The 16,877-nt window shown below is 43.4% G+C and overlaps 1 protein-coding gene across 2 annotated transcripts in view; it reads left to right on the top strand.

Moving 5' to 3' along the window:
* Nucleotides 1–16,527, top strand: part of MCTP2 (multiple C2 and transmembrane domain containing 2) — a 136,313-nt gene extending 119,786 nt beyond the window's left edge. For both annotated transcript variants that reach the window (XM_054561886.1, XM_054561887.1), the window contains 4 exons: nucleotides 4,074–4,183; nucleotides 8,955–9,064; nucleotides 12,997–13,094; nucleotides 15,206–16,527. In XM_054561886.1, coding sequence (XP_054417861.1) covers nucleotides 4,074–4,183; nucleotides 8,955–9,064; nucleotides 12,997–13,094; nucleotides 15,206–15,274 — 387 coding nt within the window. In that variant the 3' untranslated portion in view covers nucleotides 15,275–16,527. The remainder of the gene's footprint in view (nucleotides 1–4,073; nucleotides 4,184–8,954; nucleotides 9,065–12,996; nucleotides 13,095–15,205) is intronic.
* The last annotated feature ends 350 nt before the right edge of the window (nucleotides 16,528–16,877 follow it).

Below are 16,877 nucleotides of genomic sequence, written 5' to 3'. Positions count from 1 at the left end.
TAGAGAAAACCATCAGCCCTGCCTGCCTTGGGGTGGCAGGCATGGCATCTGTCAGTTGACTCACAGAAACTTCTATTGAGGTGTTGAAGCCAAAAAAACATGTTGGTAAATACCTGTCAGAGTGGAAGCGTTATATGTAATGACCAGATAGATAGAACAGTTGAAAACCACTTAGAAATTATATTGATTGAAAATCCAAACAGTCTGTTTTATGTTCATTTCCTAAAGCAAAAGTACTGCTGGAGAGGGAAGTGCTCTCCTGAAAGAATACTGATTTTCTTTCCCTCATTGCTGGGGCCCGCACCAGGGACTTGACTGTGTGCGCGCATGTGGTTGTGTGTGTGTGCGTGCGTGCGTGTGTGTGTGTGTGTGTGTGTGTGTGTGTGTGTGTCCCACCCCCATGCACGCACAATGCATCTCATGGGAAGAAGCCCTAAAGACAATTCCCGGTACAAAAAGCCAGGATTCCCAAAGAACACTTTTTAATCTTGTATATCAGAAATATTGCTTCTTGTTCTTTGTTATGACAGATGTTGAGAGAGGTTTTTTTTTCATGCTAAATGCCACTCAGTCTATTTCTGATGTTTATCATTTTTTTCAAGTTTTCAAATTGCAGGCTTTTAATATTCAGTGGGATGGAACAGACCAAACATACTCCCATTTGCAGTCTAAAGTTACATTTTCTCATCTTTGCTCTAGATGGCTGAAATTACTAGGAAGATCTTGAGACAGAAATTTTGTGTTGATGCCTTTTGGGAACCCTGTGCATGCTCTGACAAATACTACTCAATTTTTGCATGTATGGTCAATTTTTAGGACTACGTTTCTGGTTTTGGTTAGGTAATTAAAGAGAAAGGAGTATTTTTCCTAAATCAGAATAGGCAGAAAAGATTTAAAGTCATGTTGTTGATTATAAAATTAATTCTCAGCTGTAAATTCATTGTAATGGTGTTAACTCTCCCCCAGAGGCATGAAGCTGGTTTATTGGACCACGTCCTGTACTCACTGGAGACATGCAGAAGACAGCAGGGGCTTGAAGAAGGAAATATTTGCCTCTTGATTTATTTCATTTTTGGTTTTCAAGAAAGAATAATTCTGTTGCAACACATGTACATTATTTGTTCTTAATGCAACTGCTTACAAAACTTAGCCAAAAGACTTTTTTTTTTGACATTTTAGAAAGAAATAGACGATGAAAAAACAGCGATCTTGCCTTGATATAATATACATGTTTAGGTTACAGAGTTGGTGTTGCCATTAGTTTTCTTACGATGAGCGCAATTCTTTCTTTACTGAGTATCCAAGACAGAGGGATATTATGAAATTTCCATTCTGGACCTAAAAAGCTCCACACTTTCATCTCTTCCGTTGTGTGATGATACAGGCTTGGCTCATAAAGTAGACCCTAAATTGTGTTTTCAGATTTGTAATAAGTAAAATCCATCCTTTTTCAAGATCTAAAAATATGTTGTTAGCCGCAATTATATTGTTTGTTTAATCACTTCAGTGGTTATCACAATTTTTATTACTCATTTCCCTCAAATAATTGGAAGCCTCTTATGTTAAGGAAAAATGTAAGCACATGTGATAGCAGTTCTGTTTTTCTGAATGAATCACTGTTGCTCTTCCTAGGAAATTTGGTAGCAGCAGATGCAATGTTGTGTTTGCTAAACTGTGTGACCACCACTTTCCCTGGTTCAATCTGAAATGTGTAAATAAAGCCAGCATGTTGCAGATAGAACTGCAAGATAATCTCATATAACACATGACAACATGAGTAGACTTGTTCTGCAAGATCATTGCTTTGGAAACTTAAATCAACCCCAGTGTTGTTTTGACTACACCGAATGTTGGTTATTCATCCTTTTGTCCCTTTGCATTCTTGAAGGGAAGGGACTTATGTGTGAAGCGCCTACTGTACCAGGTGCTTTACAGGTGACATGATATTTAATTCTCCAGAGACTCCCTATGATCTCCCTTCTCTGATCTCCCAAAACTGTAACTCTGAAAGGGTAAGGAACTTGCGCTGATCACAGTGCAAGGAGAACCCAGGTGCCTATTATTTACAAATGTGTAGGCTTATGGAGTTGGAACCTTTCACTGTGTACTTGCTTGTTTCCTCCCATCACCAAACTCATGAAAAAGGAAAAGGATATTGTGGGAATTATTTATTATTCTGATGTACTAACTCATACTTTCTTTACAACAAGAGCATTAGCATTTGTGTGTTTTATCAGGGAAAAAATCAGTTAACTGAAATAGGACATTTTTATGAAATGGAGCCACGTGGAAATTTGAGGCATTGTCCAAAAAATTGTTTTGACCTAAACTCTGTGCTGCTGCAAAGAGGAAGCCACTTTTGCCCTTTGGGTCAAGTTCCCCGATGCTTTCAGTCCCCCTTTATAAGCATGCTTACTGGTGTGACCAGCACAGATGCGTGTTCACCATTGTGCCTGTTAATAGATGGTGGATTGCTGAGCATGAACTGGGTCGCTCTGGTAGTCAATGTAATTTATAATGCAAACTGCTTAAAGTATTCGAGTTAATAAGAGAGTAAGGGAAATAAGGACTTTAAAATTAGGGTGGAAATGTAAAAATATCGTGGCAGTTTGACATGGCAAGAGGAAACAGTGAGGCTGACTTTTTCTCCTGTGCTAAATGGTTGGATAAAGGACTACAGACCAGATGGAAGGAAGTTATTCAAACCGTCCCAGCCCACTTCGCTGAAGAGGGGGGTGCCAGCGGTCCACTCTGAACTCCATGCCTCTCTTGGGTCTATTTCAGCCAAGTAGCTTCATAAACAAGGGCAGAGGCAGGGAGGGAAGTTTGTGCTTTTGACATTTCATGCAAATTGGTGCCTTTACCCACAATCCCTACAGGGCGGTGAGTTCTTCATCACTCCGTTCATGGGTCCAGTTTGATGGAACAGAGCGTACAAGATGAGAATGAATTCTTTCTTGTGTGACACAGAAGGATATTATAGAAATGGTCTTTTAAATTGAGACACTTTTGCTCGGTAATTTAGCATAATTTTAACCTAAGTAAAATTCTAAATAGGAAAAAAAGTTTTGCTAGAGTTATTGGAGGTTTTAGGGGTCATATATTAGATGAAGCAGCTACAACAGCCCAGCTTGGCAGGAGCTGAGAGGACTCTTGAATCTGGGAGCAGTAGATTTCATAAGCTAGAATATGGTATCAAATATTAGAAATAGTGTAAAAAGATTCCGCTCTTCAGGGAATCTTCTTTTCTCCATTTGAGTAAGTCCTAAATTATTTATATAAGCATTCACTACTTAACTGTAGCAAAAAACAAGCATGTTTAAGTTTTTCCATAAGCAAAGTAAGGCTAATATTCTTAGAAAGCTGAATTCCATTTCACATAAAGAATTGTAGACGGAGGGAGATGGACGTATATTTGCTTCCAGTTCCAGGAAGGAAAAAAAATGACCAGCTGTTGGGCACCCTCCGTAGAAATCTACTGGGCAGCCTGCAGCTCTCGGCTGCATAGCATCCGGTGACTTCGTAGCTGCCTCCTTACTCTGCTTCCGAGGTGGTTGCCAGAGAGTGACGGAAATGGTCACCAGGCCTGCAGTGGATTTAAAACATGAATAAAAATGCAGCAGCATTTGGCTAAGAAGCCACAGTGTTAGGAAACCGCAGTCTCTGAATATCCAACGCGCCATGTTGTTACCTGCCGGCAGTACTGCGATGGAGGGCGGAGGTGAGCTGGCAGGTAGCCTCGGGAAGACAAAGGGGAAATCAGGGTCAGCCAGACAGAAGGAATTGCAAAGCCCTCTGACAAAAGCACTGCCCCCGCAGGGAAATGAAGCTCTTTGTTCCCAGGGGCTTCCGTTCATCACCATAGCATGTGAGGCTCCCACTCTGAGGACTGGCCCCTGAATGAGGGGGCAGAGGTTTTAGGGGAGTCAATAAATATTTATGTTGTGAAAAATGTGACAGCTCTTGGAGTCCCTCTGTTGATAATAACCATGCTCTTACACCACAGCGTACTGATTTCTAGAGCGAGACAATAACAGTGTAACTGAGTGAAGTCTTTCTGTTATGTTTCTTAGGAAAGCGAGAAAAAGGGCTTCATCGAAAGAATCTACATGGTACAGGATATTGTCTCAACAGTTCAAAACATCTTGGAGGAAGTAGCTTCTTTTGGAGAAAGAATTAAAAAGTGAGTGTTGCATTTGCATTGTGGTATTTGATTTAGAGCTGCCATCCACAGGGCACGGGGTGGGGGTGGGGCGTGGGGGGGCGAGATCAGAAAATACAAAGATGGAAACCAAGGGCAGTGGTGTCAGGCAAACCCCACCTACTTTGGTCGGTTTGCTCTGAGGGCTTGCCAGTCTCTCAGCCGGGCAGGGCCTCAGACAGGGGTGGCCGGGGGGCCTGCTTTACGCCAGTCATCCCAGCATAATTATTAATAATGCTCCCTTTCACTCTCAGAAATATGCTGGTGATAAACTAGATTTTAAAAAAAGGATTATCCTATTCACAAATAAAAAGGAAAGTAACTATGTTTTAAAGAAGTCTTTTTCTTTTTTTTAATCTGAACCACAGGCCACAGTAATGCCTTGATTGAAATGTTTTCTCAATTCTTCAAATAATGGTACCTAACTAGTAGTATCATAGATGCAAAGGTGTGTATGTGACTGCCTTAGGACAGAGGTCAACAAGCTTTCTCTGTAAGGGGCCAGAGAATAGTGATATTCCTGGCTTTGTGGGCTATGGGGTCTCTGTCACAACCACTCAACTCTCTTGTTTACATGTAAAAGCAGTCACAGTTGATATGTAAATAAATGGGTTTAATATGTGTTTCAGTAAAACTTTATTTGAACACACAGGTGGATTTGAGTCAAATCCAGCGCATAGCTTGCCCTTTCCTACCTTAGAGTGGAGGGCTAACTTTTCTAAAGGAGTCCCAATTGAGAAAGACTCTTCTGTGATTTGTGTTTGTTTTTTTTGTTTGTTTGTTATACAGTATTGAACTGTTCATAACTTGGTCTTCATTTGGTACCCGTGAATAGACTAGTTTTGAATTTTTTTTCTTTGAATTGTAAACTTACTTTTTCTCCCTTTAAATCCAGAAGTGTCAGCCATATTTTTCTTTCTAATATTAATGCCTTTTTAAAATCTTATTAGTCAATCCATTTTTTTTTTTTAAGTAAAGGAGACAATGTTTAGAAATTACATTTGGGTGAAGAAGAGAAACAATAGTGCTAAAAGCCGAGTGAAAAGTTTTGTCGTATCAAAATGCAGAGGAATCGATAAATGGTCATTAATCTCAGGAAACATAAATATTTAATATGAAACTTTCTCTTGATACTGATCTTCTTTGTCAGTTCCTTATCAAATGAAAGTGCCCTTGCCTACCCATTTATTATTGTCCAGGTAAACATGTTCGTTTTGTTTAAAAAATAGGTTAAAACCGTCTCAACAGAAATTTGGTGAGTTTATATATTGTTGCTCTCATTGTCAATGTCATAGGAGAAGAAAAATTAAACAGTAGTAGAACTTTTGTTTATATATATCAATCCGCTTTATTCCTCGAAGTTTCATATGTATATATTGACAAAGGATTCCTGAATTAATCTTCAAAACTGTTTAATAAAAACATAAGCGACAGTAGAAAATAGTGAAATGAGGAGAAAGGGATTATAATTCCTCATTCATTCATTCATTCATCCAGCTCTCAGTTCTTGAGTTTCAGACACGGATGTGGTCTAAGAATGAGAAATGCATCCATAACAACAGTAATAGCAACGTTACCTGATGCCATGTGCCGTCCAGTGTCATAAGCCCTCTGCACGTAGTAACTTCTTTCAGGAGTTACTTAGAGGAATTCGATCAAGAGATTCCAATACTCCTATGTGTTAAGGATTCTTACTATCCCCGTTTTACAGAGTCATTAACCACCCTATTTTACAGAGCAATTACCCACGTAGCCCAGGGTCACACAATTAGTAGCCACAGAGTTTGGATTTGAACCTGGTGTCCTCACTATTGCACTGTAATTTCATCATATGCTAGAGATCTATTTTCCAGTGAGAAAGAAGAACAGTAATGAAACAGGTAGAATTCAGGAGCATTGATGCTAGATTAGAGGTAAGACAGGATGTTGGGAGAGGTCTGACCAGCTCAGAAAGAGGGCACTTCTGACAAAGCGACAATTTGTCAGCTTTTTTGAGACTGGGAAGGGCTACCTGGACACAGAACTGATGAATAGGGGCTTCAGTAGGTGCGAACCACAGTTCCAAGGCTCAAAGCCCAACACTCTGCTAGATACAGGGAGATGGAGTGATTTAGCACGTCAGCGCTGTAGGCCGTGGTTGCGGCACGCCTGGAGGTGAGGCCGGCCATTCAGGGGCTTGAGTGGATTGAAAAAGCCAATGAAAAAAATGGAGTGAGGGACGTGTTGGCTGCACGGAGGATGAGAGGCTGTGGAGTGGGGGCAAGACCGAGGAAGGAAGGCCATGTCTTTGGTAACACCAACCCCATGCCTGAAAGTCTGTAACAGACAAATGTGGCTGTTGTGTGCTTGATAATGATCAAGGAAATGTGTCTGATGGGAGAAGAGGGCAGAGTGATTTAAACAGGCCCCCCCCCCGCAGTGCTTTTGAGGGCCGGCTGTGCCCAGCACAGCTGCGGTGGCCATGTCTAAGACGTATTTTCAGCCATGAACAGGGTACTGTTCTGCCCAGCTGCAGCACAGGAAGGCTTAGCTCCTATTAATTCTTTGGCCATTCATTATTACAGTGACCTTATAATGTTCCTGCTGGGTATTCAAGTGGGACGGCATGTGTAACTCTGTTGGAATCCCATTGTAATTCCGTGCTTCAGGACCAGGAAAACTTTTACCCAACTATTGGCAATTAGCAAATAAATAGACTTACATAACATCCTGAGAGCTAGGCTTCTCTGTTATGGACGGAGTGGACCCCATCAGTGCTGCATTCGTATGGAATGAACTGTATTTTTTTCCCACCTACTCTAATATTACACATATTTCAAAGGTACGGATATATCAGGCTAAAATAGGAATCACCATGTTGCATCCGTATTATCCCAGGCAGCAGGCAGGATGTCAGAAGAGCGATTTCTATGTCCTGTCAGTAGGGAGTGGTGGCCCCTACCCTGTCGTTGAACTGGAAGGGAAATTTCCACAGAGAAGATGATGATATTAAGGTGGACCCGGGACCGGGAAGGCACCCCTGCAAATGTTCCCGAGTTAGGCTTCGAAGGCACATCCTTCGGAGCTGGAACTTTTCTGGCTCAGATGCGATGCTAAAAAACCGTAAATATGAAGATGAGGAGGCAGGTTAATTCTGAATTATGGTGAGGACCTGGGAATTATGGGCTAATGTGTTTTGTGTTTAATCTAAGAGGGACATCGTGAAAGGGACCAAGAATAAAGGCAGCAAAACCAGAGGGAGAGCCCGAGGCTCCCTGTGAGGGGAGCAGTCACCAGTCAGTGTGATAACCACAGTTGTTCATTACAAAGGAATAATCTGCAGGATTGTCAATCCAGTTGTCTCTGTGTCTGTGGGTAGGACAGTGAGAGGACTTCCTTTGTTCAAGCCTGGAAAATGAGGAAGCCAGCGATTCTATTAACACGAAGATCAAATGGCGGGGCAGCCGATTTGGTGAGGAGTCAGGCTAGACCGTGGGGTTGCACCCACCTTAGCAGATGTGGCCACATCCTTTGTATAGTGTTTTGAAATTTTGAAAATGGTATTTTGAAGACCTGCTAGTGAACCCCAGTGGCTTAATGAGTGAAAGGAATTCATTAATTTTTTTCACTCATTGGAAGGATTGACTCATGTGTCTCATTACTGCCTGAATCAGGGATTCCCTCCTTAGAATTTAGGGAGCTCCCAAGTCAGGAAAAAGGGGGAAACCTATGAAAACATTGAAGAAATTGATTTCAGGATTGAAAGCTTTGATTGACCAGGTTCTTCAACCTTGGATGTTCTGTGGAAGTCCGAACGAACTACAGGACACTCTGTGATAAATGGGAAGGAGGGATAGTAAGCCTTTGACTGTCAGAGGTATTACTATACAGCGACCTGACTAGGAGCTCCGGTGTGATGTTGATCCAAACTGGTGTTGATGAATATCCTTTTCTCATTCATGATCTTAGATAGACAGCCTTCAACATTTCACACTTAAGGACAGGTCAGTAGACAAAGTTGTGAGCGAAAGTGAAGGCCCAAAAGAAGAAATACCCTAGGCATTCAGTGGCCTAATCTAGGGCATTGACTGAGAGGCCATTTTCTTGGATTGTGCCAGGTTTCCACAGTACATTCAATTTCACACATTCCATGTTCAAGACCTCCATTCTCACACAAATCTAAGCGGGCAACAGATAGGAGCCAGCGGCCCTGTAAAAATGTGCGAGAGCTTCGCCTGCATCCTCTCTGGGTGGGTGATGTAATGGTTTACAGTCAAAGCCTGCCTGGCCCATTTCAGGGCGCTATTAAGATTCTGTTGTAAATGAGTCTGGAAATTCTAAATATGTTATTAGAAAACACAAAAGCACTGAAGTACTGTAATGATATCCCCCCCTTCCTAAATATTTACTGGCAGCTATGTGTTGAGAGAAATATTGACTTCAAAGTGGCCTAAATAACCTTTCGTTTTGAAGATCTCCATGGCAGGGAGACATGGTGACAATATTGCAGTTTGTAATCACTTTTGAGAGCCAAAGCTTTCTCTTCTGAACTGTCGGTTCCAGGAAGTTCGATGGCAATTGGTCTGGGGACCTTCTCCTGAAGGATGTTTCTCCAGCGCCGAATCATTTTGGCAGACTTTCATGTCCAGATTTCCAAAGCAACTTTTCCACTAGACTGTTTTCATTTGTATAACTAAGAAATAAAAGGGACAGAATGAAGCCATGTCGCCTTTTCAGCTTCAGCGGAAGTGACATTTATGTGGTTTGTCTACAGCACATTTAACTGGACGGTCCCCTTTCTTTCATTCCTGGCCTGTGTGATGCTGGCGGTTGCTACCATCACGTTGTACTTCATTCCACTTCGGTACATCATTTTAATCTGGGGTAAGTATGACACTGTCCTTTTGCTAGCAACCCATGCCCGGTAAGAACAAATTACTCCTCTTTAAAGTGTGACTATAAACTTTAAATGTGTTCCTGTTGGCAATTAAACATTAAGGGAAGCCTATAGGGAACCCGAACCTCCAGGGCCTCCCGGCAAAGACCGACCATGTGAAGGATCTGCATAGCTCGTGAAAGGCCTGTCACATAACTGTGACCAAATAAAAATGGGATCGTGCCTGTGACTTCCCTTTGGCTTTCATGGGCATACATTCTCTTAAATAATATATTGCTGTCATCCAGTAACTTTCAGGATACAGTGTTATGCAAACAACAAGCAAACACCTGTAGCTTGTCCTTTATATTATATCAAAGTAGCCAGGCCACTCCTGACACTTCATCTCTCCTGCGGGGAAAAAATAACCCAACCCAATACTTAAATCCAGAAGCCATGGGGCCCAGAGAAGGGCTCTCAGTGACTTACCTGGTCAGTGCCAGAGGGGAGAGGACGCTGCTGTTCACCCGGGGAGATGGTGTGCCTGTATACAGTTTAGCTGCTTTAAAGAAGTAGAGATTAAAAATGGCAAACTTGAAATAAACTTCATGAGTTGATTTACTATGCCCGCTAGCCATCAGGTAAGATATGAGCAGCTCTATGAATACGTGCGATGTTGCTGGGTGGGCTTGGAGTTGAGAGCTAGAGGGAGGGTGCATTGCAGGAAATTAATTGTGGGAAACACCATCAACCTTTCTGCATCAGTCCCGGTTTTCCGTGACGTGGCTCCGATGACCGCTGCTGAGTCCTCAGTCATTGTCACTGTTAGGGACCTTCCCTGTTGAGATATTCAGAGAAGTTTCAAATATAAGAGATCGTGATGAGGTGCCTTCATCTTTAAGCAAAAGCTAAGAGGCCCCCCCGCAAAGGCTACAACCTTCCTAAAAGAGAATGCACCAAGGTAGAATCCAGATGTCAAAGGAAGCCAAACCTAGACAGGCAGAAAGGAGCAAAGTCATAGGAAAATAGAATAACCCACAACATTTCAGGAGTAGAGTGATTTCATGAGAGCGTAGAGAGCGTAGTCCATTCATTCTCTATTGTGTGCAGGAGGAAAACCATGACTTACTTAACTTTGTGTCTTTTGATAGCACGCTTTCTCTTACTCGGAAGACACTCACTCAGGATCTGATACATGAGCACGCCAGACCCTTCCGCCCCAGCTCACCCACCCCCACCAATACCTTGCAGACAGGGCTGCATGCCGGTCACTCACACGCAGGGGCGGGCAAAAGTAGGCTTTGGAGCTGTTTACATGGAGAAGCACATGCAGGTTATGATTATTACCATAGCTTTATCAACTCACAAGAATGTCACAGTGAGACTGGAGTATTTACAGTGCCTGCCCCTGTAAATACTGACATCTGAAAAATTGTGTTATAATTCAGAATTACGTAGAACATGTATTCCCTGTAGGTGCAGAGCAGCCACGCAGTTTTTCCTGTCTCTGACCTCCTCCGAGTGATCTTTTCGTTTCTCACTGGCGGGCTCATTCCACTCCACTGAGCTATGCTCTCTGTGCTCTGAGACCATTAAACGATCCTGTCTTTTCCCAAATGTTATCCCTTGGTATTTGAATCTCGCTTCCTTTTTTTAAATTTTTGGTTAAATAAATAAATAAATAAAAATTCACAGCAGATATGCCTTCGAGCTGTATTGTTTAGGTTCGAAATCTAAAAATTCGGACGTGTGATCACATGCCTAGTAGTGTAAAGACCTCCCCTACCCCCCATCACTGCCTTTTTTTTTTGTTTGTTTGTTTTCTTGGCTTATTGCCATCTATAGTAGGGACGATTCCCACCTCGTTGATGTAGAATTTCAGACGACAGAATCCTCTGGCCTTTGTTGTCCGGGGTGATTCTCCCATCAACCGAGGAAACCTTTGAGGGCTGGTCTTAATTATTCAAATGTTAACAGGAGAGGGCAGGTCAAGTGATCTGGCTGAAGTCGCAGAGTGAACACACGGTGAAGTCAGAGCTCGGGCCCAGTGTTATTCCTTGGTCCTTGCCCCGTAGAGATGACCAAGGGGCGTCCACGATCCCCTGCTGCCTCTTGGTCTCAACCAGTAGGTCATATGGTGGAGTAGCTGACATTTGAGCCTGTGATGCCTTAAAAAAATAAGGTACGTTCTTGAAGCGTGCAGTCTGAGTGCCTTATGCTTTTTATTCTAAGTTTTTAAACATAGGCAGTCTCAGTGCATCGTGGACTATTTCTGCCCTCGGTGCATTAGAGCTACTGTGCAGGTTTGTAATCTCAGTAACTAAGAATGTGGTGTTTTGATCGGCTGTGACATTATCCCTGCCGTGCTGTTCATTGTAAAGACTCCAGATGTGCACACTATATATAATTAACAATAGAAGATATATCTTTTCTCAATATGCCTTTGTCTCCTTTTATCATTTTGCCTTGTCTGTTTTCTTTTGCCAAAAGCCCATGCTACAATTAATGTCCTTAGAATAAAACAGTGAGTGTATTTTAGTTTAAAGGAACGCGGGGGGAAATTTTAGTTAGAAACATAAAGCTGGCTGTGGGGGTAGAGGGAAGAAAGACAGCACAGCTTTGACTTGGGAGAAAGGGAATGATTTGCAAGAGGACTCTTCACCAGCCCTGCCACCAGGCTTCCATTTACTGGGGAACAATGGCTGGCTGCCATTCGCAAAGCAGAGATAAACCTGACCATCTCTAAGGAAATGACTGGCATTGTGTCAGGTATGAAGCCACCCAGGAAGTCCGGTCTTAGATGAAAGCAAAATAATAGCTAACGAAATTAGAAAAACATCAAACCTTGTGTGTGTTAGGAACCATTAAACAACTAACAGTCACCGTGGCTGAGGAATTGGAGCCAGTCGAGGTATAGATGCCTCAGGTGAGAATTCCTTCCACATCCTTGGAATTAACGAGACCTGCAGGTATAACCAGCGACAAACCAGCTTTCTGCGGCAGAAGTTCTGAAGGCCACTGAGTTGTTCTGCATGAAAAAGCGCTGACATTTGGTGAAAGGAAGACAGTTTATGAATAGTGGACATAGGCGAGGAGCTGAGGAGGAGACAAAAGGCGGTTAGAGGAGCTCAGCTCTGAGAGGAAACGGTGGACGGAGCCCCAGGTGCTGCCACCAAACACGCCGTACACGGTGAACCCCTTGCTAACATCCCTGTCCCCATCTGCAATTAGCACAGACTCCCTCTCCTAGACAAACCCACGCCCCTGTGCTGCGGTCCATAAATTAAGTTAGCAACCACAGGAAGATAATTTTCCAATAATAACTTTTCACAGTTTCCTGCAGCCTCAAAGCACAATCAACATGTCAAGTTCTGTTCTGCCGGGAGAGAGGAGAAACCTGTGAAAATGAGTCGGAGGGGGAAGGTAGATTTCTGCAGCTTCGTTTTAACAACAACAACAAAAAAACCAACTCTGGCCCTGCACCTCCTACCGCTCCAGTCGGTCCAGAGCCCCCAAGCAGAGACTTGTTTGGGCTAATGAAGGCCTTTTCCCATCTGGGACATGTGTTTCCCTAGAAGAGGAGGCTGTTAATCAGCGTAGTCCAAACACCAATGAGCGCCACAGTTTTCGCGTGTGTTTCTGCCGCCCTGCTGCTGGGATTGTAATGGGATTTTCACAGCGGAAGAAGGCAGAGCCCCTCTCTGACAGCCCCCCTGCCTGCCTTCCAGAAAAGGCACTTGTGAATGATTCCGCATGACAGCCACATGGGCGCGGCTCGAGGTCTAGTAATTGTTTTCACACTAATTTTTACTTGTGAATGCCCCTCCTCCCCAAGTCAGGCAAGTTTTAAAGGTAGAGGATACGTAGGCGGACAGGCAGGCGGACAGACAGACAGATAGACAGACAGACAAAGAGATCTCCCCGTGTTTCTGTTTTCCAGGCATAAATAAATTTACTAAGAAGCTTCGAAATCCCTATGCCATCGACAATAATGAGCTACTAGACTTCCTCTCCAGGGTACCGTCTGATGTTCAAAAGGTACGTAATGAACGGTCACCACCAACAGGGGCCCCGCCATGGAAGCCTGCCCAGGCCTAGAGCCAGAGAACAGGAGGCTGCGCTCCTGTGAGTAATTGCGATAACGAATCAGAAAATCCTTAAAGAGGCCTGGCTGGCAGGGAGGTGGCAAGAAAACCTTTGTCCCAGGCATGAGATGATGGGAGAAAATTATCCTGAAAAAGAGCTACTTAAGAATGATCTGGAACTCACACTGCGCGGCTCTAATGCGGTGGTGTTTGTCCCTTTTTTGATTGCCTGCCTCCCCCAAAGAGGATAAGATGGACTCAGTGAGTGGTAGAGTCTGAGGTCCACATCTAGGGGATGCTGGCTTATTCTTCTGCTCTTCCGGATGGCAGGCATGTCATGGGAAGTAGGGGATAGGAGGATTACTCCCTTTATTCTTGTTTGCTCCTATTATCTCCTCGGCCTCCTTTCTCTTTCCCTCTAAAGATTTAGGGAGGCTTAGGGCAAAGCCCCCACTTACTCTAATACACAGAGAGGCAGAGACGGCGTGAAATAATTTGAGATCAATCAGAAGTATTATTCACAGGTAATGGTCACTTAGTCCAGCGGCATCGCGTGTCTGTGGCTACACAGAGACTCACCAAGGCAACAATACCAGCCAGCCCCGTAAAGTGGCCCGATCTGGGGCCCCCTCGGATGAGGCTGCCATAAACCCAGGGGGCAGGCAACAATTTCTGTAATGGAGAATAGGGGTCATAGGATCAAGAGATGGGAGACTGAAATAGTGTCACGGTGATCAAAGACACAGTTCTTTATTATTCGAGAGCATCCCAATTCAAATATCGATTTTTAGCTTTGGGCCACTGTGACATAATCATCCCCTGGAAGCTCTGGGTGGATTTCGGGGACATGGGGCTGAAAGGCCCGAGAACGGTTTCCTTTTTCCCCTTCATTCCGAATTCTGGAGATTAAAATAGACCCTGTGATGCCATAGGCCTTTAACTTCATTTTGATATAATTATCTATGAACATGTATTCTATAAATGTGATTTTACTCATTAACATTTGCATTGCATGATTATAAAATAGTTACCTGACCCTTGCTTGTTTTGCATGGAAGGGAGACAAGGGACTTTCACCAAACACCCCGAGGAGAGCGAAGTGTCTTTTTTCATGTATCTGCTTTTGACCCAGCGTAGCTCGACATATGTGATGGGTCCTGAAGTCCTTGGGGAGTTTGGTACAGATGCTCAAAGGAGCGAGCACATGTGGTCCGCAATGCAATACTGGAAATAAAGCCATTCCACCTTCCGCCTGTCAAAGCCCACACGCCAGAGCGACAGGATTGCAGCATGGCGTCACTTGAGTGGCGGCGTGTGTGCGTGCCTGCATCGCTGACAAATGCAGGTTGCCCCAGAGCCTGCCGGCCCTCGGGGCGGTCGCCCAGGTGGACTTGGCACAAACACATAGGCACCTAACAAAGAGCACCCCAGGAAGGCATCCCGTCTGCCAGTAAAGATCCTCTGTGCAAAGAGCCCTTTTTCATAACACAATAGACATTTTGCCACTGGGGGCTCCCCAAGGGTGCATATTTGTCACAGATGTTTTAGCCATTCCATTGGAAATGAAATTCATTTTTAAGAGAGATCTATATAAATCTGGGGCCAGTGTCCATTTCAACATTATTTTCCTCCCAGGCAAAATAAATGTATATAATTTGCAGATATTTTCCCCTAGATTTTAGATATTTTTTAAATGAATAATTCTTAGTAAGTTGCTGTATCATATACTAAGAGAAACATTCCCAAGAGGCCATTATTAGGTTTACTTACGGTGGAAAAGGGGCACACACACAAGTAAGATCCTCCCGCAGTGCCCAGAGCAGGTAGACCCCCATGCATCTCATTAGAAAAATCTGCTTTTAATATTTTGGTTTCAAGAAATGATGCATGACTTCTCAAATCCTTCCTGTAATTAATCCCTCCATGTTCCTGTGTTTAGAAAATGATTCATTACCTTTGAACCTTCCTTCCTTTGCCTTGGTTTGTCCTTGGGGAGCCATTAACACACACTGTGGTGAGCTAGGGTTACCCAACCGCCAGCGTCACGTCTGTTTGTTTTCACAGGTGCAGTACATGGAGCTGAGGCCCAGCAGCAGCCAGAGCCCCCTTCGGAAGAAGCGCAGCGCTCTCTAGGACGCGCACCGACTTTGGACACCAGCGGCTGATTCTGGGTTTGAGTGATTAGACCAATATTGTCATTCTTTCGGCGGTACCTGTGGTGTCATTCTGACGTGCATGTTGTGTGGCGCCTTCTCTGTATTGTCCCCCCCTTCTTCAAGTGCACGATGCACACACACAGATGGGCACATGCACACGACTGGGGGTCCTGCTTGCACAGCGGGTCAGCCCAGCAGAAGGAGACAGTCCGGAGACTGTGAAAGGCTAAAGCTGCCGTGGGTCTGAACACCCTCCTTGCGAACAGCCAGGAGACCACTTGGATTTGAGAGTGACTTTGAACTTGTTTTCACACCTCCGGCAGATTCTCATTAAGATTCGCTTATTTTTCACTCCCCACCCCCACACTCCTTTCAGATTGCTGTTCATGCGAGTCCGTTTTCTTCCCTGAGCTAACAGGTCTTTGACAGACATCGTCTGCCCAAGTGAGTATCTTCTGAACAGATTTTTAGGTAATGGCCAGGAGTAGCCTGCATCTTTGGGAATCGTTCGGCCGTGATTAGTGGAGGCCTGTATGTAACATTTCACTACACTCCTCCCTGTTGGGAGCCAGCCTGCGCCCCGGCCCGTTGCTGACAATGGGTGCCCCAAGGAGGTCCCAACGGAGCACTCATCGCAAAGGGAAGAGTTCCTGAAGGCATTTGGTTACCTTAAAACACCGTATCTTCCAATTTTACTGTTTGCTTACTTCCAAAATAAAATGTCAACATTATAGCTTCAGAAGTGGGAAGGGAATGAATGAATGAATTCGGAGAGTATTTAGAAAGGTAAAGACTAAGGAGCGAGAGTCTAGTAAATGCAGCTGCTTACCTGATTGTTGTAAGCACTTCATTTGCCCTGGGTTTTGTTGTTGTTGTTTTAAGCAGAAAGTAAAAATAGTTTAGCAGTCCAAATTGATCTTTTGTGCCTCTTATGGGTAAAATAGTTACTCATAAATAAAAGTATGTCTGATAGCCCCTTTCCTAGAAAAACACCACTTCCTTTAAGAGTATCTGACTCCTGCAGGACCTGCCATTTCAAAGTAACACGCCGCAAGTAAATATTCCAATTTGAGGCATATATATATATATACATAATATATGAAAATTTCTTTCTTTTCAAATGACATGTAAGTTGTAAAGACTGTATTTTGTTGACACATACTTTGTATGTGCATTTATATATAATATATATGTATTGTAAAGAAAAGTTGAGGTAAAAAGATGTGATTTAATAGTGAGTTTTGCTGTGTTTTTTTTCCCCCCTCTCTGGGTTGTAATTTAATAATCTTCAAACAAAATGTTTATGAAAAATGCCAAAGATTCTAAACCTTATCGTTCTGTGTCTGTTTTTCTTCATATTATATCTTCCTGGGTTGCTCTCTGGCTGAGCCAGATTTCTGCATGATTTGATTTACTTCAAGTTAATGAAGCTGGCTGGGAAGAATCTTGCAGAAATTATAAAAGCTCCAGTAAATCTCTTAGTTGTACACACAATAGATACCCAAGAACCTCTTTTGTGAAACCAGTTACTCAATCTTCTGTGTAAACAATGCCTCATTGTCTCACTCCTAGCTATCATC

This window comes from Pteronotus mesoamericanus, unplaced genomic scaffold, assembly GCF_021234165.1.
Source record: "Pteronotus mesoamericanus isolate MK-2021 breed Mesoamerican mustached bat unplaced genomic scaffold, CSHL_Meso_final scaffold_582, whole genome shotgun sequence".
Classification (NCBI taxonomy): Eukaryota; Metazoa; Chordata; class Mammalia; order Chiroptera; family Mormoopidae; genus Pteronotus; species Pteronotus mesoamericanus.
Note: the sequence above shows the minus strand (reverse complement) of the source record. Positions and strands in the feature narration are given on the sequence as shown.